The sequence below is a fragment of the Xenopus laevis genome, chromosome 5L (genome assembly GCF_017654675.1).
Source record: "Xenopus laevis strain J_2021 chromosome 5L, Xenopus_laevis_v10.1, whole genome shotgun sequence".
In the NCBI taxonomy this organism is placed as follows: domain Eukaryota; kingdom Metazoa; phylum Chordata; class Amphibia; order Anura; family Pipidae; genus Xenopus; species Xenopus laevis.
Genome location: NC_054379.1, coordinates 25,672,984 through 25,698,213, shown reverse-complemented (window position 1 = coordinate 25,698,213; position 25,230 = coordinate 25,672,984). Strand labels below are relative to the sequence as shown.

Below are 25,230 nucleotides of genomic sequence, written 5' to 3'. Positions count from 1 at the left end.
AGCCCGAAACCACCCGACCCGTGATTCCCATGGGTGTCAGGCCGGCCCCACATCACTACTCAGAAGCTACAGCCACCTCCAGAGCAGGCAGTGGCTCCAGGGTTCTCAGCTCCGTGTGTAGCAAACTTGCTTTAAAAGCACCTATCAATCTTGTGCCAAACACCGGAACTGACTAGTAGTGAGCGAATTTATTCACCAGTCATGGATTCACAGTGAAGTTCCAAATTTCACCATGAGCAAATTTTTTTTCAAAACATGCGGCGAAAATTTCCCATGGATGAATTTGCTGAGAAAAAACACCCATAAGAAAAAATGGCCATTGACTTTAATGCATTTGGACAAAAAAAGTCACCATAACAAAAATACCCATTGACTTTAATGCATTATGACAAAAAGTCGCCATAAGAAAAAACTACCCATTGATTTGAATGCATTAGGACAAAAGTCTACAATAAGAAAAAACGCCCATTGACTTTAATGCATTAGGACAAAAAAGTCTCCATAAGAAAAAACACCCATTGACTTTAATGCATTAGGACAAAAAGTCGCAATAAGAAAAAACACCCGTTGACTTTAATGCATTATGATAAAAAAGTCGCCATAAGAAAAAACGACCCATTGACTTTAATGCATTAGGACAAAAAAAGTCGCCATAAAAAAAACGCCCACTGACTTTAATGCATTTGGAGCGAGAAAAATAGTTTTGTGCATAAAAATATGTCCAAAGGGTATAGTCCCTAGTTGGGCTGTGTTTACAATCCTTAGCCGGCTTTTATTTGTATCCCTTCAAGTCCAAATCCAATTTTCTAAATTTTCTAAAATGAAAGCCAGCGCCAAAGGCACAGGAAACAGACAAAATAGAAATATAGGGTAATATTGTTGTACAATGTTGTCACCTTTTGTGTTCAGCGGAAATAGTTAACTCCACCTTTAAAGTGTCCTTTAAAGAGCTTGTTTCGATGGGTACTCACAAACACATATTGTCAACTTGCAGGTAAAAAAACTCACAAAGTACGTCTCCTGGTCGCCTCGGAGGAAGACGCAGGACAAAACGCGTAAGGCAAGTGACATCACTGGAAGGCGCCCCATACCACACACGAGGAGAGGACGCTATAAGCTAAGTTTACAACTCCCTAAAAGAAGAAAGGCTTGCCGTTTGGGACTCTGTGCGGACATTTCAAGGGGGAGCTTCCAGCAGGACGGAGGCATAGACATGATTTTTTATAACAAGCACCATGTGAGTGCATTTAAACATTTTACTTTTTATAAAAATAAATAGATATTTTTTGTTGGCTGGAGTCGGCTGCAACCGCAGAGAAAATGACACGGACGAGGGTGGGGGCGGGGCCTGGCTGCACGGCCCGCACGAGGGCCCGCCCCCACCTAGTTCCGTTACTGGTGATATCACTCCAACTTGCAGTAAAGAGTGAAGTTTATCAGAGCACAAGTCACATGCAGGGCTGCCATCAGAAATCAGATGGCCCCGCACGACAAAATTTTCTGGCCCCCCCCTCGTCACCCCTCCCTCAGTATGAAGGCCACACAGGACACAGGCATTAAAACATGAAGTGCCCCCCTACAAGTTAAAAAAATAACTTTGGTGCCCAGACCCCTCCTACAAGTTTTGGTGGTCAGGTGGTGGTTAAAGAAAAAAACATTGGTGGCCAGGGCCCCACACATTTAAAAAAAAAAAAAACAATTAGCCAGGGACCCCACACATTAGCCAGGGAGTTCAGATGCCGGTATCTTCAGTTTCTTGTGCTCTGATTCGCCAGTGAAATGTAAGTCCCGGTAAAGGCGCATGGTGATTGGATAAAGTAGAGGGGAGGTTCAAACTTCGGCTTTACTGTGGCTTTACCGGGACTTACATTTCACTGGTGAATCAGAACACAAGAAGAAGTCATCGGAGCTCGGATACAGGGGCCTGGCTGTGCAAGTAAGTGCAAGTAAGTGCAGCACGGCCGGGCCCCCCTTAACTCCCCAAAACATCCGGGCCTGGGACAACAGTCCCCCCTGTCCCCCCCTGATGGCGGCCCTGGTCACATGACTGGGGGCAGCTGGGAAATTGACAATATGGCTAGTCCCATGTCAGATTTCAAAATTAAATTTAAAAAAACTGTTCTTTTGAGAAATGGATTTCAGTGCAGAATTCTGCTGGAGCAGCACTATTAACTGATGTGTTTTGAAAAAAAACAATAACATGTTTTCCCATGACAGTATCCCCTAAAATATTGATTTATTAGAGAATTTATATTACTATATTTAAGAGACAACTATTTCTTATGTAACCTTAACAGAATAGATATCTGAATGAAACAGAATAATTTAGTCAAGCTGTTTTTTGACAGTGTCTTGGGATCTACTGATCTCCAGCTAAAGGTCTTCTGATAGATCCCGATCTACCTTTTGGGCATCCTTGTTGTATGGGGTCCACTCAAAAGGGCTATTCACTGATTCTCTTGGAACTATAGCAAAATGACTAATGTTGCATTTCCATATACCTGTAGTAATAGTATAGAATACGAGGCAAATTATTTCTCCCAAGTTACACCATTTGTAGCTCAAAAAGGAAGACTTGAAGGACAGGCAATAAACAGAATAATGTCCAGATGTGACGCCATGTTGGAATGTTACAGATACTCATAGAAGTCATAGTGGATTCATATTCATATATAATTTACACAGGAGTGTCCCTTCTTGCAGGGAGAGCTGTTCATGGAAAAGGTGACCAAAAAAGGGCCACAGCATCTGAAAGGTGTGCCCAGTTGCTCCACCCTCACTGTGCTTTTGCTGATGGAGGAACAAGGGTGGAGGAACAAGGATCCGGGCCAGGTGTAGGCGGGGGGGGGGGGGTGACAAGGGTCCAGACCAGGGGTAGGCAGGGGGAACAAGGGTCCAAACCAGGGGTAGGAGGGGGGACAAGGGTCCGGATGAGGGGTAGGCGGGGGGGGGGAACAAAGGTCCAGACCATGGGTAGGCAGGGAGAACAAGGGTCCAGACCAGGGGTAGATGGGGGGGGGACAAGGATCTGGAACAGGGGTAGGCGGGGGGAACAAGGGTTTGGAACAGGGGTAGGTGGGGGGAACAAGGGTCTGGACTATGGGTAGGCATATGGTTCCCACCTTGCCGGTATTTTACCAGCCTGCCTGGTAAAAATTATGCTTGATGCCAACGTTATTAATAGGGAAAAAGAAAAAATATATATAAAAGGCTGGTATCTTATTCCAGAAAAGGTGGCAACCTTAGGTAGAACAAGGGTCCGGACCAGGGGTAGGTGAAAGAAAAGGTGCACCCAAGGCATGTGCCACTTCAGCTCATCCCTGGTTCCGGCTTTGTGCTAATGGTTTAAATGCACTTTCCATTTTCTGCCACTATGTGGCGCTGTTTGCCCAATCACCAACGATCCCAATGAGAGTATATATATATATATATATATATATATATATTACCTTTTATATTGCCTTGTCCTTTCTGCTCTCATTCTTTGCAGATTTTCAATAGCAATATTTTTTTCAAGGATTTCTGCCTCAATCTGCTGCTTTCTTTCCTCTGTAACTGGGAACGGTGTCACCCAGCCGGTGGCTTTCTGTTCTGAGTTCCATGACGGGAGGCACTTCGGAAGATGGAATATCTATGGAATCACAGGTCACTGATATCATAACATTAGCTTGAATTCATTTATTACCCAAAGTCCCCATCTGCAGCACTGGTATCAGGCGCTTTCTATGGCATTTCCTTAGCTGACTTTTCTGCCACAATCTCTTCTTTCATTTTTATCAGTTTCTGACATTATTGTAATTGACCCTTTTTGCCATATTTATTCTAAAATCTTTTGCTTAGAGGCATATGTCCAGATAAAATCACTACTGAAAGGGCAAGAAAATGCAATTTTTCAGATATAACTAGAGATGAGCGAATCTATCTCGTTTCACTTCACCAAAGAAATTGCGGAATGGTAAAAAATTGCATCAAAGTCAATTGGAGTCAAAAATTTTTTATGAATGACAATTTTTTCTCTCACTCTCGTGTGGCGACTTTTTTGTCTCATCAACTTTTTTGTCCCAATGCCTTAAAGTCAATGGGCTTTTTTTCTTTTTTTTGTCTCACTGATAATTTTTTCTTGGCGACTTTTTTCTCGCTGTTAAGTTTTTCTCGGCAGATTTTTGTGAAAAAATTTGCAGATGGCGAAGTGCATAATTTCACTGTGAATCCATGAAAAAAATTCACTCGTCACTACATATAACACTGGGCAGTGATTCAGCTTATTGATGAGCGAATAAATTTGCCAGGCGCAAATTCGCGGTGAATTTCCGTGTTTTGCCACCGGTGTATAAATTCGAGAAACCACTTCGAAAATTCGCTAACATCCAAAAAAAATTATGCGTGCGTCTAAATACTCGATCGCGCCGAAACTGTGACACGTCAACATTATTTGGGCTTTAATGCGGGTCTCAAAATTGATGCATTAAAATTTGTGATTTGTAAATTGTTTGCCATTTTGCGAATTTCAAGGGAAATTCTCAAATTTTTCGGCGAAACGGGACAAACTCGTCCATCGCTGGTTCAGTTAATTGAGTATAATTTGGTAAAGCAAGTCCCCAGTCATAGCATATATAAGGTGCTGCTTAAAGAAAATTGTTGATGTGATTATTTGTAGCCAGAAAGAGTTAAGAGTTGCCCAACTGGAATGGCAAGTTGCTGACGAGTGCCTGAACTTCTTCGGCCTCAGAAGACAGATAGGAAATAAGTTTTTATCTTGCACAGACAAGTTACAGAACTCAAACCAATGCAGCAGTTACACAGGGCTCATTTACTAATATCGGGCAAATTTTCAGGCAATCAAAATTTGACTTATTACTTATCTCTCATCTGGCCAAACAAATCTATTTACTGGTTGGTTGCAGCCTTCGGTCAGGTTTTCTTATAGTTAAGTGTTGTGGAAATTCAAGAACTGGCACAAGCTGTGTGAATTCAGGAGTCAGAACCCTGAACAAAGAGATCACAGGGTTTTATTAGACTTGTAGAAAGGGAGTTACCGACTGGAGAGCATAGAGATGATATTGAATCATCCTTTCCGAGTCCTACCCGAAGGCATGGGCTCCATTGCCCAAGATGTTCCCAGCTATGAACAGCTCGAACGGGTGGGTCCCCCTTTGCCGAAGCTAGGGAGGGCCCACCACCCCGTCCCCCGAAGGGGTTTGGGGATGTTTGGACTCCCCTTCGCCGAGGCTAGGGGGAGTCCCGTCTACCCTGGGTTCTGCCGAAGCTTCCCCCAGGGCGTGTCCTGGCCTGCGAGTCCAGCCAAAAGACCGTGACCCCATCCAGGGTGCTCAAACCAGACACAAAAAAGGTGCTGGAGTGGGCGGTGCAAGGCCATTGGTTGCCTTTTGCAAGGCTCTGGTTGGCAGCCAGAAAAAGAAAAGACTTCACGCCCACATAGAGATATTGCTCCACAGCACAGATAAACAAAGCGTGTGCTTTAGCGCAGGTGACTTTTCATTATAGCCTATGGGAAGACACGCTGAGGCAGTTCGGGGACATTGTCGCCCAGAAGACGAGGCGATTAGTCGCCAGGTGACAAAATCTCCCCGAATCTCCTCGTGTGAACTAACCCTTACAGCCAAGCAGGTGGCTCTGCCTCAAAGCCAGGGTACTAATGACCAGACTAGCTTCAGAACAGAATCCATCCAAGTCAGGGAGAGTTCACAGGGGAATCTGCATACACAGAATGTTTTTCTCTTTCATTAACAAATTAGTCCATTACATACTTCCCAACATTTTTGAAATAGAAAGAGGGACAACATTTGTACCACGCCCATTTTTGTGACCACACCTCCCTAATGACCATGTTCATTTTACAAAATGTGACAGGTTATGAAAGTTTGAACACATTTCTGTGGTTTTTATGTGTTATGGCTCTTACTCACGAGTGGTTGTAGCTGCGCTCCGTTTTTCTGCGTTCAGCCGCAGGGGACGCAGGAATAGACGCATTACATTTTTTCCAATGGGGCTGTACTCACACAGGCGCGTGTAGGCGCCAAACGCAGGAAAAATGCAGCATGTTGTGTCTCAACCTGCGTTCAGCGCCTACACGCGCCTGTGTGAGTACAGCCCCATTGGAAAAAATGTAATGCGTCTATTCCTGCGTCCCCTGCGGCTGAACGCAGAAAAACGGAACGCAGGGGAGCGCAGCTACAACCGCTCGTGAGTAAGAGCCCTAAATCATACCTCCCAACTGTCCCGTTTTCAGCCGGACAGTCCCTCTTTTGACAGCTCAACCTGCAGTCCCTCGTTTGTATTGAAAAGTCCCCACTTTCTCTGCACTGAACAGCCACAAAAAGAAACAAAGTTTCTAACTTAATTGGCTTTTGGCAGAGAGCCCAGAACAGCCACCAGGTGCAACTAAGATACTTTGTAATAATTTTGAGAAAAGCAAATAAGTAATTGTAACAATTTAGATAAGGAGGTCCCTTGGGAAAAGTTAGACTAACAGCTTAAAGGGAAATTCCCCTTCTTTAGCAAAACTGTAATAACTGAAAAAAAACCACAGAAATATGTTCAAATTAAGGATGCACCGGATCCTTTTTCAGCAGGATTCGTATTTGGCTGAATCCTTCTGCCAGGCATATGCAAATTAGGGGTGGGGAGGGAAATCACATGTCTTTTTGTCACAAAACAAAGAAGTAAAAAATGTTTCCCCCTTCCCACCCCTAATTTGCATATGCAAATTAGGATTCGGTTCGGGAATTTTTTCATGATGAATTTGCCCAAATCCAAAATATTGGATTCAGTGTATCCCTAGTTCAAACTTTCATAACCTGCCAAATTTTGTAAAATGACCATGGGTCAGTTTCCCCAAGAGACCTGCTTAACTTAAATTGTTACAATTACTTATTTGCTTATCTTAAATTGTTACAAACGTATCTAAATTCTGGGCTCTCTGCCAAAAGCCAATTAGGTTAGCAACTTTGTTTCTTTTTATGGCTGTTCAGTGCAGGAGATCAAAGAGAAAGTCGGGTCATTTCAGTAACAATCTGGGACTCCTGGTTGAGCTGTCAAAATCGTGACTCTCCCACTCAAAACGGGCCAGTTAGGAGGTATGCCTTTATACCTGTCGACAATGATCCTTAAAAATTCTGATTTATGAACTCTCAAACCTATATGCCTAGGGGTAGCAACCTAATTAAAGGGGTGGTTCACGTTTGTGTTAACTTTTAGTATGCTATAGAATGGCCAATTTTAATCAGCTTTTCAATTGGCCTTCATTTTTTTTTAGTATTTGAATTATTTGGTTTTTTTTCTTTTGACTCTTTCCAGCTTTCAGTCAGAGGTCATTGACCCCATCTAAAAAACAAATGCTCTGTAAAGTTACAAATATATTGTTATTGCTACTTTTTATTACTTGTGTTTCTATTTAGTCTCTCTCCTATTTATATTCCAGTCTCTCATTCAAATCGGTGCATGGTTGCTGGGGTAATTCGGACCCTAGCAACCAGATTGGCGAAATTTCAAACTGGTGAGGTGCTGAATAAAAAGCTAAATAACTAAAAAACCACATATAATAAAAAATAAAAAAACAATTGCAAATTGTCTCAGAATATCACTGATTTAAAGGTAAACAACCCCTTTAATATGTGATCATTAGTGATCAACCCTTGTGGGGCACGGATTCAGATAGATTATAGTGATCATTTCTCCTACTATCCTGTATAGCAGAATGATGTTTATCGACTTGGGAAATACTGTATAAGAATAGTGATTCGACAGGCACGAAATTCGCATCGAATTTCAGCGTTTTGCCGATGGCGAATAAAATTCTTCAATTTGCCTGCAAATTTTCATCTCCGTCAATTTTTTTTTGGATGCCTGTGACAAGTCTGACACCCGCGACAATTCTGAAGCCAGCAACAATTAAAGGCCCCCATTTACTTTAATGCGCGCTGGAATTGTCGCTTTCACAAATGTTTTGATGAAACGGGAGAAATTCGCCATCACTGTAGAAGAAAGTTGGCAGAAGAGCACTCGGTAAGGAAGATCACTGGACCAGGGCATTTTTTTTCTAAACAAGAGACCGGTATGGGGAAAAAAGTGATTGGCATATTACCCTTTCCTTGTCCTTTAATGCTAAATGAATATAATAAATTCTGTTCTGACTTTATATGAATGTTGGTAATCTATAGGTCATACATCTCTGTAATGTTTTACACATTTCATAGAATATATGGCTTTAATCTAGTCTACATCCCTTGGCTACACGAATCTGAATGCTGGAAAACATGCCAGTGAAATCTTTATATTATTATATTGTTCCAGACTCTGACGATGTACGCCATAAATCAAAATGACAGACGAGATATAAGAAAGCCTGACTTTACTGTGAAAAAAAACTCAACATAAAGATTTCCAAATGGGGATAGTAAGCGTATGCCCAAGGCAAGCAGGATTGAGACTAGAAAAAGTGTTTTGTGGAGCAAAATTGTGTGTCTGTATTGTCCGCAATACTTTGGACCTGGGGTCTTTCTGTAATATGAACTACAGGTATTGGATTGATTATCCGGAAACCCGTTAGCTCTGAATTACAGGAAGACCACCTCCCATTTTAATCAAATAATTCAGATTTTTAAAAATGATTTCCCCGATTTTCTGTAATGATAAAAATAATAAAATAGTACCTTGTGCTTAATTCGAACTCACATATAATTAGTCCTTATTCCTATTGGGTTTAAAGGACCAGTAACAGTAACAGTGCGCTCCTCTTCTGAAACAGTGACAGGGCTACGATCCATTGCGCGGCGCTCGATTTATCCTCCCTGGCCATCTCCTATAGAAGGCAGGGAGGAGAAATCGAGTGCCGCAGGATGGATCATCGCCGTTTCAGAAGAGGAGTGCATGCAGAGAATCCGTAAGTAATTTCTTTATAAAAGCTTTGCGAATTAAAAGTTTAGATTGTGTTGGTGTTTTTTTTCTCGTTAAAAAGAAACAATTTTTTTTTAAAAAAAATTACTGTTACTGGTCCTTTAATGGATGTTTATATAATATTTTAGTTGACAAAGTATGGAGATCCAAATTACAGAAAGACCCTTTTTCTGGAAAACCCCTGGTCCCAAGCATTCTGGATAACAGGTCCCATACCTGGACAACTGGGTTGTTTTGCCATCAATGTGGTTTTATGTAGCTTAGATACCATCAAGTACAGAGAAATTGCAGAGAAAGAAGAAATTAGCCAAAAATGGAAACCGATTGAGAATGATATTGTCCCATTTCTGAGCTGGTTGCCCATTATATTGGCAGTTAGAAGGAGGCAGACAAAGGTCAACCTGCTTAAGTTAAATGGGAATAACTGCCATAAAGACCAAACTTCCGCTTTTTGCCGCCGGCGAATAAATTTGGGAAACTTAAATCGTCAAAACATTTTGGATGCGCATCCAAGAAGTCGCTTGGATAAAAATCGCTGTGCAGCAACACTATTCAGATGTGGGCATCAATTTTCTTGTTTAACACGTTTTTCACCGTTTCATGAAATTCCCAGGAAATTTTTTGGGGAAGCGAAATGAAAGAAATTCATCCATCACTATTGTATACTGCTAACAAGCACAAACCACATCACCCTTGTTTTGTATTAGTAATAATGTTATAGAGGTATAGGATTAGCTGTCCGGAAACCCGTTATCCAGAAAGCTCCAAATTTCAGGAAGGTCATCTCCTATAAGCTCCATCTGTCCCATTTCGAAATGCATTGAAGTCCTAAGCATTAGAGATAACAGGTACCATACCTGTACTTTAAGGGGCACATTTACTTAGGGTCAAATATCAAGGGTTAATTAACTCTTGATATTCGACCGTCAAAATAAAATCCTTCGACTTTGAATATCGAAGTCGAAGGATTTACCGCTATTCGTTCGTTCGAACAATTGTAGGAAAAATTCGATTCGATTTGAAGGATTTTAATTCATCTATCAAACGATTTGCCTTCGATCAAAAAAACCTAGGAAAGCCTTTGGGGACCTTCCCCATAGGTTAACATTGATGTTCGGTAGGTTGTAGTTGGCGAAGTAGGGGGTCGAAGTTTTTTTTAAAGAGACAGTACTTCGACTATTGAATAGTTGAACGATTTTTAATTCGAATCGTTCGATTCGAAGTCGAAGTCCCAATTCGATGATCGAAGTAGCCAAAAAAAACGTTCAAAATTCGAAGTATTTTTTATTCTATTCATTCACTCAAGCTAAGCAAATGTGCCCCTAACACTTGTCTTTCTGAAGGGTCGATTGGTGTCTGCAACTCAGCTAGTTTATCATAGTTCCAATATCCTTTCAAAGGTATACCCAAAAATATTAGAACCCAAGTTTCTTGTCAAATTTGACATTAATTCATTTTTTTTCTCGTTTTGATGTAGAACTTGCCTTCTGGTGAAAATTCCTCAGTGATGCTAAGTTTCTATGAAGTCTTGCAATGGTTTCTTTTTTCTCCCCAAGGTCGTCCTCCAGATGCTTTATCTTGTCCTTCATATCATTTAAAGGGGGAACATATTCTTCAGACTGACCTTCATGGGCCATATCATTTTTGGACTCATTTTCTGGTATACATTTGTCTTCCTATAAAACAGATAATGCATTCTACAGATTTTTGCTAAATAAATAGCCTTTTAATACATGGATATTCATATTTCTGTTGTTTTAGGTTGGTAACTATTGAAATGTGAGACATTTCTACAAAAAATTTTTTTTTACAAAAACCAGTGCATTGGTAAAGGTATGTTGAAAAGAATGTTGTAAATGAAGAGTAATCATTTCCTATTTTGGATTTGTTAGAATGTGTGCTTTCCAATAATATATGGTTTCCTTGGGTAAACCAAGGGGGTTGAGTGGCAAAAACCCGAAAAATTTGTGTTTTTTTTGGTAAAAAAAACCACGATTTTTTTGGGATTTATTAAACCCCGAGGATAGAAAAAGTCTGAATATGAAATTCCGGCATTTCAGACCTGTCGAAGTTGCATATAAGTCAATGGGAGAAGTCCCAAAGATTTTTTGATCTGTGCTGGGTTTCGTGCAATAACCCGAAGACTTCGGTCTTTCCGGCCAAACATCATAAAAAAACAGTTTTTCATGATCTTTTCTGATTTTTTCCTGTAAATTCGGGAAATTGTATTCATAAATAATCCTAAAAACCTGTGTGGATTTGGACTAGGGATGCACCGAATCCAGGATTCAGTTCGGGAATCCTTTTGCCCGGCCGGGGGAGGGAGGGGAGGGAAATCGCGTGACTTTTTGTCACAAAACAAGGAAGTAAAAAAAAAAATTCCCCTTCCCACCCCTAATTTGCATATGCAAATTAGGGTTCGGATTCGGTTCGGTATTCGGCCGAATCTTTCACAAAGTATTCGGGGTTCGGCCGAATCCAACATAGTGGATTCGGTGCATCCCTAATTTGGACAGAGTTTTTTTTCCAGAAAATATTGAGATAAATTCGGACTTTGATAAATAACCCCCCTTAGTTTTAATGGATAGTGATGAGAAAAATTGTCATGTTTTGCAAAACCATGTAAAAAAGAGTGAAATTTCACTGAAATGCTTTGTAGTCAACAGGAAAGCAACATTTCATCATGGATAAGCACAGATTTTCCTGCAAAACTGTGGTGATTAAAAAAGTTCCCTCAACCCTATTAGTGGTACTTTTGGTATTGAAGTCTGTGAATATTTGCTGCTTTTAAACTCTGGCAATGTTCTGCTAGCAGTTTTTGGTCTGTTATATTTGGTATTGGTGCATTTTGGAAACTCACCATTGCTTCCCAAGAATGTCCCTTAACTGAAAGAGGACAACATATTCAGAGTCTGCTTGACAGTTACTGACTGTGTTTGTGGGAAAGCAGCTGGCAGTAAAAGGGCTAATAATGATACACCCCCACCCGTTTTGTGCTATTTTCTCAAGATTATAAATGTGTTTGATCTCCTTACAAAACAAAATCACAAGTATATTGCAACCCAGATAAAATGTTCCATAGGCAGTTCAGAAGTGGTCAAATGGCTATATATATATATATATATATATATATATATATATATATATATATATATATATATGGCATATTAATCAATGATTCAGTCTAGATGGGACATGGACAATGGCCTTAGGATTTCTCCTTATTCCGCTAACCTTTAGACAGATTTTGTGGTCAGTTTAGAAGATATGGTTAGGCCTATAACATAAAGAAGCACTGACAGAGGAGAGTTGCACTAGGAGAATTGTGCTGTGGTAGAAGACGGATAGAAGGTAGAGGTAGGGTTGCCACAAAATACCAGCCAAGGCCAGGTAGGTGTTACAAATTTACCAGCATTGTACTTGCTGGTAAATTTGGAATCCCTAGTCATTCTGCTCCTGGCCCACCTCAGATCTGCCTCCAAAAAAGCCCACTCACTTCCCCCAAACCCTGCCTACTCAAATAATCCAATTCCATGATTCTGTCTTGGCAACACTAGGTGAAGGTGACCATTGGCCAGTCAAATGAAATTTATCTCAAATGGATCAAACTCTATCCAATTGCTATGCCAAGTTAACAATCTTACCTTTTTATAAAGATGGAGTATAATATGTTTCAGTTGACCATTCTGCAGTTCCCCAATATCAATATTTTCAGATAAATCTGGTATGACATTTAGAATAGAAAAAAAAAATGAATCTAAAATGAACTGAATTAGGATATAAAAAGGAACTGATAGCTTGGATCACTATATATACAGGTAAGGGACCTGTTATCCAGAATGCTGGGGACCTGGGGTTTTCCAGATAACAGATCTTTCTGTAATGTGGATCTTTATGCCTTAAATCTACTAGAAAATCATGTAAACATTAAATAAACCCAATAGGCTGGTTTTACTTTGAATAAGGATTAATTATATCTTAGTTTGGATCAAGTACAATCTACTGTTTTATTATTACAGAGAAAAAGGAAATTTGGATCATTTCATTAGAATGGAGTCTATGGGAGATGTCCCTTCCGTAATTCAGAGCTTTCTGGATAATGGGTTTCCAGATAGCGGATCCCATACCTATATTATATATATATATATATATATATATATATATATATATATATATATATATATATATATATATATATATATATATATATATATATATATATAAGTCCTCTTGTATAGGAATGCACACTGGGATTTAAGTAAAATCTTAAATTTTTATTAAATCATAATGGTAAAAGAACACAGGTCAACGTTTCGGTCCCCTGCTTGGACCTTTATCAAGGATTGATAAAGGTCCAAGCAGGGGACCGAAACGTTGACCTGTGTTCTTTTACCATTATGATTTAATAAAAATTTAAGATTTTACTTAAATCCCAGTGTGCATTCCTATACAAGAGGACTTATATATGAACGGCATGGAGTAGCACCTGGGTGGATACTACTGCGTGGGAGTGCTTAAACCGTTGGAGTTTGTATATATATATATATATATATATATATATATACAGAGTCTCTGGACTTTTAATGACCACTGTTTACCTTGTGAGACACTACTATGTCCATGTCGAAAGAATAAAGCCTGTCTATCGTCACTGATGCCAAGGATTGTTATGCAGGTATCCATTATTTTTGCAATTTTTGTTTCTCTGGGAACTTTCATTCGCAGTTTCTTTTCAAAACCTAAAAAAAACAAAACCCAGAAATAAAGCAAAACTAAAACAGCGAATATGTTTATTTCTAAAGTAAACAAAAAAACAAGTTGGTTCCTTTAGAAAGGAACCAATTGTAAATTTTAAGACCTGGGTCAGCAACACCTTTTTAATTTCCCCAATAACCTCAGCATTTTAAACTTTTACAGAAAACATAAATATTACAAATAACGATGCTTCATATTAATCTACTTCAGTCTGTGCAGATTCCCCTCCCCCCCAAAAAAAGTGAACTGTTTTTATTTTTAAATTAATCTACTGTTCATTGCTGTTTACAAGTATTAGTTTGATGGTTGTTTTTCCCCTTTCCTATATGAGCTAATCTTTCTTTTATATTATAAGTATTATTTAATGATGGTGTTGTCTAAAGGAATTAACGTGACATGTGTTTCTACAGCAGGCAAATTAGAAATTCTATGTCTGTTCGGGTTTATAGATATTGTTCTCACCTAAGGGCCAAAAGGTTATAAACTTGTTTCTGATTCTATTAAAACACACCCAACAATGCAAACTTTGTCTGTTGTTTTACAATCTGGGACTGTTTTGATGTTAAAAGTCCTCTGAGAAAACGTATAATCTTTTCTTAAAGTTCCAAAATGTGGGCATTCGCTAATTAGTCAAAAAGTCAATATTGTCAGCACTAATCTGGTGAAAATATTCACAACGGGCAATTAACACCCCAGTCCCCTAATCTGAATGGAATGGTATAAAATATTTTAATCTTTTTGTTGTTATAAATTATCTACAGAGGAACTTACTGTTCTCATAGATAGTATCAACTAAGAACACAGAAAAAATTCTTATTACACATATATCTTTCTCTATTAAGTTGATTCACAAATTCTCTGGAAATTCTTCTGTGTGGTTTTTTAATTTACAACGAAACTCAATTTGTTGCACGCTGAATAAATGTGTTAGACAGGGTTCTAATGCTAGACAGTGTGAGACTGGGCTGGCAGGAGACTGGGAAAAACCAGGTGGGATCTTTCGAATGGATGGCCCTTAGTGATTTCGAGTAATTTCGAGAATTTCTCAACACGCCCATTCCCAATTCGCATCCGGCCCGGCCCGCTGCTGCCCCTCTATTTATAGACCTGCGCCCGCCTCACAGTGACATCACAAAAGGGGCAGGCAGTGTCGGATTGGCCCGGCGGGACACTGGGAAAAAACCCGGTGGGCCCCGACCAACTTGGGCCCCCACTGGGCCAGACCCCCTCTCCTGTTGCTCATTTTTTTATCTTTTTTAAAAAGGGATCTTCGTGACGCTAGGCGCTGTGTGCGCATGCATGCCGATGGGGCACCTTGTGCGCATATGCGCCAAAGGGGTGGCGCACTGCGCACACAGTAGGGGGACGGGGGCCTGTAGGGGGCCCCTGGACTGCAGTCTCGGTGGCCCCGGGCCCCCCAGTCCGACCCTGGGGGCAGACACAAGTCTTCCGGAAGCTGGAAGTGCTAGGTCGCAGCAGGAGAAGAGCTTGACCCGGACCCGCCCGCAGCCTGTCTCAGTCTGACCTGGACCCGCCCACGACCTGAAAATTTTGTGCAGGAGTCGGTCCGAACACGCCCGACTCGCGCGCCCTGGCAGTCATATTTGTGGTAGACCCTAGACATACCAGTCAGATCATAATGCCTGATAGAAGATATGTGCATAGGGTTGCCACCTGTCCGGATTTCACCTGGACAGCCTGGTTTTTAGAAGGGCTGCCAGGTGTCTGGATTTCCAGATTAGGAATTCCAGACAGGACATTGAAGTGAATGACATGGCGATCAATGTCAATGATCGCCACGTCATCAGTTCAGCCCCTGATGTAACCCGCACCGCCTTCCCAGGTCACACGCCCCAATTATCTATGTCATTGGCCTGCCCCCCTACGTCACAGGCCCGTCCCCTGCCCATTTTAGGGGAAAAAAGTTGGCAACCTTATATGAGCAAGAGTGCCCTGTTTTACCATAAAATTTGCAAAACCAAAGGACAATTTACAAAATTGTGAAATATAGCCAAAATGTACATTGCAGTCAATGAGCATTTTTTCTCATATGCATTGGTTAATGGGCATTTTTTTCTTGAGTTTTAATCATATCAAATGCATTGACATCAATGGGTGTTTTTTTTTCTCATACCAAGTGCCAAATGCATTTGAGTCAATGAGTGCTTGTTCTTGAATTTTTTGACCCCCGGCTTTCAGGATTCTCCTTAAGTGGAATTTAGGTGTAGCCTGGAGTAGTCCCTAAGTCTGTATACTTGGTCCCTACTCTGGACAGAAGCCCACTGAGGATTCTAATACTTACTAAATCTCCTTGGTGGAGCTCAGGCTGCTTGCTAGCTAGCTAGCTATACTACTATCTATCACAACTAGTTTGACATATGAATATATCCTAACACTTACTAGGCCCTACTTAACCTAGGTTAGGGTTGCCATCTGTCCAGTTTTCACCAAGACAGCCCGGTTTTAGAGAGGGATCTCCTGGTGTAAACTTCCTGTCCGGATTTCTAAATTTGGAAATCGGGACAGGCCTTTAAAGTAGAATTAAACCCCCCTACTGCTAAAAGCCTCCATTCGTCACCCTCCACTGACCCCCCCCGTGCTTCCTCCCTGCATAGTGTTCTATTAGGAAAAGTGACCTGGGCAGAAATACTGACCTATACGGTATATGCAGAGAAAAAGGAAATCCAGAGAAAATATACAGAGAAAAAGGAAATAGTTTTTAAAAATTTTAATTGTTTGATTATAATGGAGTCAATGGGAGATGGCCTTTCTCTGTAATTTGGAGCTTTCTGGATAATGGGTTTCCAGATAACGGATCCCATAACTGTACTGTTAGGGGCACATTTACTAAGGGTCGAATATCGAGGGTTAATTAACCCTCAATATTCGACCATCGAAGTAAAATCCTTCGACTTCGAATATCGAAGTCGAAGGATTTACCACAAATACTTAGATCGAATGATCGAAGGAAAAATCGTGCGATCAAACGATTAAATCCTTCGAACCGAACGATTCGAAGGATGTTAATCCATCGATCGAAATATTTTCCTTCGATCAAAAAAAGCTTATAAAGCTTATGGGGAAGGTCACCATAGGCTAACATTGTAGCTTGGTAGGTTTAAAGTGCCGAAGTAGGTAGTCAAAGTTTTTTTTAAAGAGACAGTACTTCGACTATCGAATGGTCGAATAGTCGAACGATTTTTAGTTCGAATAGCTTTCTGGGAACGTATAGCTATAACATGGTTTTCTGCTTTCTGAAGGAACAAAATACACATTTGGTTTTAATTTGTAAACACATCTATTGATGGATTAATCAATCCGTTGACTCAGACAGTTCACAAATTCTACTTAACTGGCCGTTCTCAGGTTTTTAACCATATCTCTTGTTTTTTTGCCAAAGCAACGCTCAAATTCTCACAACAGATGTGAACTCTTACTTCTGAGCGAGCCCACACATTGAGATCACATAACGTGCATCGGAAACACTGTATATTTACTGGAGATGGAACAATGCTGCGCTTTTCTGGAAGACTCATCAAGACAATGTTTGTGGGAAAGGAGCTGAAAGCTGTGTATTGTATTAACAGTGTTTAAATGGATTGTATACCTGTTTCGCATTCATAATTGTATATATTGGCCCATTATATATTTTTTATTTGTCTGAACAGAACTTTAACAAATTAGAGAAGTCCCCTGACCTGTCATCATGGCCCCTTTTTTTTGCATGTTTGTTTGTTTATGTAGGATATCAACCAAAGGAAGTGGGCCTGCTCTTTTGTTTTCTCATCTTGAACGGACACCTCATAAAAAAATGATAATGCAGAGTTGAGGATGTTGACAATACATTGCAAATACTATGTTTTAGTAGGATTTTTGTTAACTCTTTGGGCCCATTTACTTAGCTCGAGTGAATGAATAGAATAAAAAAAACTTTGAATTTCGAATGTTTTTTTTGGCTACTTCGACCATCGAATGGGCTACTTCGACCTTCGACTATGACTTCGACTTTGAATCGAATGGTTCGAACTAAAAATCATTCGACTATTCGACCACTCGATAGTCGAAGTACTGTCTCTTTAAGAAAAAACTTCGACCCCCTAGTTCGCCACCTAAAAGCTACCGAAGTCAATGTTAGCCTATGGGGAAGGTCCCCATAGGCTTTGCAATGTTTTTTGGGTAGAAGAAAAATAGTTTGATCGATGGATTAAAATCCTTCGAATCGAACGAGTCGAAGGATTTAATAGTTCGATCGAACGATTTTTCGTTCAATCGTTCGAATAGCGCTAAATCCTTCGACTTCGATGTTCGAAGTCGAAGGATTTAACTTTGACAGTCGAATATCGAGGGTTAATTAACCCTCGATATTCGACCCTAAGTAAATCTGCCCCTTTATGTTTATACTTCATCTAATGCAGTATCTGTCTCCGTACCTATAGGTAACTCTTGGGGGCCTATTTAATGTGTTATCTAAAACACAAAACAGTGTTAAAAGCTGTGTAAAATAAATGGCAAATTTATCGCATGTTTATTTTACGCCATGCGAATGCCGGATTTATCGCCATTATTTTACATTGCTTCCGGCAGAAGTTGCTCAAATAAAAAGCGAGCAAAAAATCACGTCACGTGATGCATGGCGAATTATTCTGCCGTTTTTTTACATCACATAATAAATATGCCCCTAAATGTCATCCTGGGTGTTACCCCTGTAACTCACATCTGGTGGAAATCTTTGCATTGGTGTAAAATGTTACTATGCTGATTATTATGGGAGCAACTGCACTTCAAGAAATGTCACAGCTGCAGGCCCGGACTGGCAATCTGTGGGTTCTGCTAAATGCCAGAGGGGCTGCCATAGAAAGTCAGTATTTAGTGGGCTGGTGGGGGCTGTTTGGGCCTCTGTATGGGCTGATTGAGCCAAGGTGTACCTGAAATGCCAGGGCCTTTTTTGATTCTCAGTCCAGACCTGCACAGTTGGATAGGGTTGCCACCTTTTCGGCCGTGGAATCCGGGCAGGGGGTGTGGCCTCAAGTGGGTGGGTCGGGCTTTGACATCAGGGGCGGTGTTATGATGCGGCAATCACTGATTGGCCGGTCGCCGCGTCAATTATAGGAAATCCTTCCCGGTTTTTCTAATTTGGAAAACCGGGCAGGCTGTTTTGATCCGGTCAGCCTTTCATAAAACTGGAGTGTCCAGGTCAAGACCGGGCAGGTGGCAACCCTAAAGCTGGACATTGTTGTCTTTTGAATTGAAAAATGAATTGCTTTGTATTTTGGCACCCTGCACTTGTAAAACTGAAATAAGAATATATAGAAGGCTTTGTCACATATCCAGATGCCATTTCTGCCTTCATCTAGTCTCTCCAATCCTAGTGCTCCCTCAAGCAGCTTCTCTCCCTGCCACAATCATTGGCACACTTCCTCCTTCCCAGTGTCGGACTGGCCCCCCGGGATACCAGGAAAACTCCCGGTGGGCCCAGGTGTCAGTGGGACCTCATGCTGCTAAACATTTGGCCTATTTCATGGGCATTCCCTATTTCTATGAGAACAAAGAGGCTAAATAGATGGAATAATTGATTATATTATAAAGAGAGCAGACTAGGAGAATAGAGGTTGATTGAGGAGATGAAAAATATTAGTACTGAGAGTGGCCCCTGGTCTAAGGTTTTTGGGTGGGCCCCTGGAATCCCAGTCCGACACTGCTTCTTCCTGCCTTCTACTTCCTGCAACCAACTTTATTAACCACCTACAGCAACAAACAAAGAAGAAACATTATCATACACTCTTACACACTGTTTAGTAAATGAGCCGTTACATGGCCAACTAAAACACTGGGGGGGGTTTTCGCTGCTAGAAATGCAGTCGCTTACCTTTTACTGTAACATTCACTGGCTCACATCTTTCGGGCATATCTTCTGTTTCACAGAGATCAATTCTATAATACATAGTTACCAATCAATAATGTCTTCTAAAATGAGATGAGGAAAACCCTTCTAATGAGCTTTTTGGTGGAAAATCAACACGTTAAGTATCAGTAGGGCAGGAAAAGAGAGACTTTTAAATACTTACCCCCGGATGTAATATATAGCACTAAATTTGCCCAGGAGCAGTAACCCATAGCAACCAAAAAGATGTTTGCATTTAAACAAGTGACCAGTAAAATCTACCTGCTTATATGTTGCTATTGGTTACTGCCCCATGGCAAACTTAGTTCCTTTTATTACATAACCCCAATAATCTCTAAGGGGCTGATTTACTAATGCTTGAGCCTCTGGCCTTGAGCATTCGGTTCCAAAAACCAAGCAAACATTCCTAAAGCCTTGCACGGTTTCTGCACTGCATACCTCCCAACTGATCCGTTTTGAGCGGGTCAGTACCGCTTTTGACAACTTAACCCGCATTGGATTGTTACTGAAATGTCCCGACTTTCTCTCTCACGTCTCCTGCACTGAACAGCCAGAAAAAGATACAAGGTTACTAACTTAATTGTCTTTTGGCAGAGAGCCAAGAACAGCCATGAGGTGCACTAAGATACTTTTGTAACAATTGTGTTTTTTAACTTTTGGGTTTGCTTCTCCTTTAAAGGGCAATTCACATTTTTTGCAAAACTATAATAACAAAAAAAAACACAGAAATATGTTCAAAACTTTCATAACCTGCCAAATGTTGTGCTACACACACCAACTCTTTTTGTCCCTCTTGCTATTTCCCAAATGTTGGGAGGTGTGGCACTAGAATACCCTGGCTTGCTGCAGATCATTTTTTTGGTGGGGTTTTCAAAAAAAAATAAATAATAATAAGCTCAGCACCTAAAACCTGCCAAGCTTATTTTTTTTTGTGGGGAAAAAATGATTGGCAGCAAGCCGAAGTATTTGTATAGAAACCATGCTTGACTTTAGGAACCAAAATGCTTGAGTATTAGTAATGATGAGTAATTTTTTTTTTCCAGCTATGGATTCGTGGTGAAATTCCACATTTCCCCTTCTTCTTTTTTTCCCAAAAATTTTCAGTGGAAAAATTGCTGTAACAAAAAAAGTCACCAAGACAAAAAGTCCACATAAGAAAAAACCTCCATCGACAAATGTATTTGGACAAAAAATCACCATAAGAAAAATTGTTGCTTGCGGAAAAAATTGTTGCTTGCGGAAAAAATTGTTGCGCGTAAAAAAATATTGACGCCCATTGACTTCAATGCATTTCGCTCATGACTAAGCATTAATAAATCAGCCACAAAGTATTTCCCAGCATGAAATAAAACTGATGAAGTTTTTTCCTAAACAATACATAAAGATAATATAGGGAATAATAAACCCCCTGTTATAATATATAAGGATATATGTCACCAATTAGTTCCATGACTATCTAAAGTCACAAGAACGAAGACAGTTATACAGGTTATGAAACTCCAAGAAATACCTACATACCGTTATCCAGAATGTTCTGGACCTGGGGTTTTCTAGATAAGAAGTCTTGACATAATTTGTATCTGCACACCTTTAGTCTACTAAAAACCAATTAAACATGAATTAAACCCAATAGGATTGTTTTAACTAAAATAAGGATTCATTATATCTTAGTTGGGATCAAGTACAAGCTACTGTTTTATTATTACAGAGAAAAAGGAAATCATTTTTAAAAATTTGAATTATTTGATTAACATGGAGCCTATGAGAGATGGCCTTCCTGGAATTCAGAGCTTTCTGGATAACAGGTTTCCAGATAACGCATCTCATACCTGTACAAGTTTCAGTGAGTCATCTAACACACATGAAACTAATTATAACTGGTGACATCATCAAAAATTACCCCAAAACACAATCAAAAGGTCCAACAAAAAAACTTTAAAAATAAACACTGAGCAAACTGACAGATACACAGATAACATGATACACAGATAACAGTTCTAGCTCTGGTGTCTATTGGGCATTTTCTCAGTCCAAGACTCTAGTGGTATTTCCATTAATATATTGCATATTGTTTAATATGCCAGTTCAATAATTATATTCTATTTCTTGGGGGCACCTGTCCTCTTCCCTGTAATAATTGTTAACACTTTTTTAAACACAAATATTCGAGATATTTATTGTATATCCCAGAGGGCCACGTTTTTTGTACTTCTTTTGATTTTATAAATAGTTACAGCAATAACTAAGCTTGCTTGGTAAATATTCATTGCTTTGCATTACAGTCCTCCATATAAAGTGTTAAAGCTGCATTTGTAAACCTAATTTTTGGTCTATTCCAAATGCTAAATTCTAAAGTGCCTCACCCTGATGCAGTCACACCCTGTGAGTCTTGCCAAAATATCTGTGTTAAATACAGTTTTTTCTGTAGCAGACATTAGGGGGCCGATTCACTAACTTTGAGTGAAGGATTCGAAGGTAAAAAACTTCGAATTTCGAAGTTTTTTTTGGGCTACTTCGACCATCGAATGGGCTACTTCGACCTTCGACTACGACTTCGAATAGAAGGATTCGTAGTAAAAATCGTTCGACTATTCGACCATTCAATAGTCGAAGTACTGTCTCTTTAAAAAAAACTTCGACCCCCTAGTTCGCCATCTAAAAGCTACCGAAGTCAATGTTAGCCTATGGGGAAGGTCCCCATAGGCTTGGCTAACTTTTTTTGATCGAAGGATATTCCTTCGATCGTTGGATTAAAATCCTTCGAATCGTTCGATTCGAAGGATTTTATCGTTCGATCGAAGGAATTATCCTTCGATCGTTCGATCGTACTATCTGCGCTAAATCCTTCGACTTCGATATTCGAAGTCGAAGGATTTTAATTCCTAGTCGAATATCGAGGGTTAATTAACCCTCGATATTCGACCCATAGTGAATCGGCCCCCATATATACTATTCAGTAGATCAGAAAGTCTGTTATCAGTGTAGAGTTCAGAGGGATGGGAAATACATCTCAGTTGACCAGGCTTGCATTACATGTCTGTCTTTCACTGAAAGAAATGTTTTAGTCTTATTTTGTTTCAACAACACCAATAACTGTAGCAAGGTATAGGTTTGGGACCTGTTATCCAGAATGGTCAGGACCTGGGGTTTTCCGAATAACTGATCTTTCAGTAATTTGGATCTTCATACCTTAAGTCTACTAGAAAATCATGTATACATTAAGGGGGTTATATATCAAAGTCCAAATGTATCGAATTTTTCTCTGAAAAAAACTCCCACCAAATCCGAACAGGTTTTTTCACCAAATTTCGTTTGCAGGAAAAAAAAAAAAAAGAATACGAATCATACAAATTTTTGGGATTTTCCACCTGAAAATTTGGATTTTTTCCGATTTTTTAACGAAAACCCGAAATCTTCGGATTGTTGCGCAAAACCCAGTGCAGAACAAAAAATCTTTGGAACTTCTCCCATTGACTTACATGCAACCTAGGCAGGTCTGAGATGCCGGATTTTCGGATTCAGACTTTTTTATTTATTATTATAGAGAAAAAGCAAATCATTTTTAAAAATTTTAATTATTTGATTAACATGGAGCCTATGGGAGATGGCCTTCCTGGAATTCAGAGCTTTCTGGATAACAGGTTTCCAGATAACGCATCCCATACCTGTATAAGTGTCAGTGAGTCAAATCTTTGGAACTTCTCCCATTGACTAACATGCAACCTAGGCAGGTCTGAAATGCCGGATTTTCGGATTCAGACTTTTTCCATCCTCAGGGTATAATAAATCCCGAAAAATTTGTGGGGTTTTTTCCCAATAAAAATTTGGATTTTATACTAAAAAAAGACAACATTTTCAGGTTTTTGGCATTCGTAGTTGAGCAAATAACCCCTAAATAAACCAATAGGCTGGTTTTGCTTCCAGTAAGGATTAATTATCTTAGTTTGGATTGAGAATAAGGTAATGTTTTATTAACAGAGAAAAAGAAAATTATTTTTAATAATTTGGATCATTTGGATAAAATGGAATCTATGGCTGATGGCCTCCCTGTAATTTGGAGCTTTCTGGATAATGGGTTTCCGGATAACAGATCTCATACCTACATGGCAATCCATAGGGATCCATGCACTTACACCTAGTGATGAGCGAATTTATTTGCCAGGGGCAAATTGGCGGCCATTTCACCGGCGAATAAATTTTCAAATTTGCCACGAAAATTCACTGGCGAAAAATTCGCCGGTGCCAATTTAGATGCCGGCGACGATAAACAGACGCCCATTGACTTTAATGGGCGTCGGCGTCAACTTTGATCTCTGTTTTGCAAATCTTTCGCCAGTTTCGCGGCAAAGCGAAACGGGACAAATTCACCCATCACTACTTACACCCAACAGACAGTAATGATTGTCAGCTGAAATACTACTACTGCTAGATGACAAATGTTAGTCTGGATGAGGCCTTTCTGGATCCCGGAGGTGTCAATGTAGGATAAATTCCCTGTGTATTCTAACATATTGCATTTGATAAGGGTGCGGCCAGTGTAATCATTGATATTAAAAAATAATTTCAATGGAATTTACATTTAATTTCGCAATTTGCTTACTAGCACAAACATGTTGATACGTTTTATCAGTAACTATTACTTACCCTGTTTGATGTATCACTTACATGGTTTGGCAAGTATCATTTCCGCTCACAACCAGATTTTTGGTGTTGAGATTTAGCAAAGCCGCAGTAACATAGGTAATGTCACATGGACCCAATGAGTCTATATTTTAGGACAAAACGTAGAATATAGAAAATCAAAATGACTTGAAACTTTACATATACCGGTAAGTGATATTTCATATCATCTCTCGCCGTGATGGACAGTGCCTTTAGACTTGCTCCAAATGTCATATCTTGTCTGGCGCTTGCCTTGTGCCCTGTTTGAAAGTGCCAAAAAGTGCACCTATAGCAGACAATGCCGTGTACCAGAGTAATCACTGAAAAGGTATCCCTCATTGGCCCATTTACTTAGCTCGAGTGAAGGAATGAATTAAAAAAACTTTGAATTTCGAATGTTTTTTTTGGCTACTTCGACCATCGAATGGGCTACTTCGACCTTCGACTATGACTTCGAATCGAACGATTCGAACTAAAAATCGTTAGACTATTCGACCATTCGATAGTCAAAGTATTTAACCAAGATAAAATTATTGAAGGCAAAACCAGCCAGTTTATTTAAAGGGATACTGTCATGGGAAAAAAACATTTTTTCAAAATGAATCAGTTAATAGTGCTGATCCAGCAGAATTCTGCACTGAAATCCATTTGTCAAAAGAGCAAACAGATTTTTTTATATTCAATTTTGAAATCTGACATGGGGCTAGACATATTGTCAATTTCCTAGCTGCCCCAAGTCATGTGACGTGTGCTCTGATAAACTTCAATCACTCTTTACTGCTGTACTGCAAGTTGGAGTGATATCAACCCCCTCCCTTCCCCCCCCCCCCAGCAGCCAAACAAAAGAACAATGGGAAGGTAACCAGATAGCAGTTCCCTAACACAAGATAACAGCTGCCTGGTAGATCTAAGAACAACACTCAATAGTAAAAACCCATGTCCCACTGAGACACATTCAGTTACATTGAGAAGGAAAAACAGCAGCCTGCCAAAAA

The 25,230-nt window shown here is 39.9% G+C and overlaps 1 protein-coding gene across 1 annotated transcript in view; it reads right to left on the bottom strand.

Annotated features, from left to right (window-relative positions):
* Positions 1–10,367: 10,367 nt before the first annotated feature.
* The window catches only part of LOC121393584, a 36,064-nt gene continuing 21,201 nt past the window's right edge, over positions 10,368–25,230 (bottom strand). The window contains exons 6-10 of the mRNA XM_041562413.1: positions 24,239–24,338; positions 19,538–19,602; positions 13,515–13,655; positions 12,561–12,637; positions 10,368–10,592 (exon numbers count right to left, since the gene is read on the bottom strand). Coding sequence (XP_041418347.1) covers positions 10,368–10,592; positions 12,561–12,637; positions 13,515–13,655; positions 19,538–19,602; positions 24,239–24,338 — 608 coding nt within the window. The remainder of the gene's footprint in view (positions 10,593–12,560; positions 12,638–13,514; positions 13,656–19,537; positions 19,603–24,238; positions 24,339–25,230) is intronic.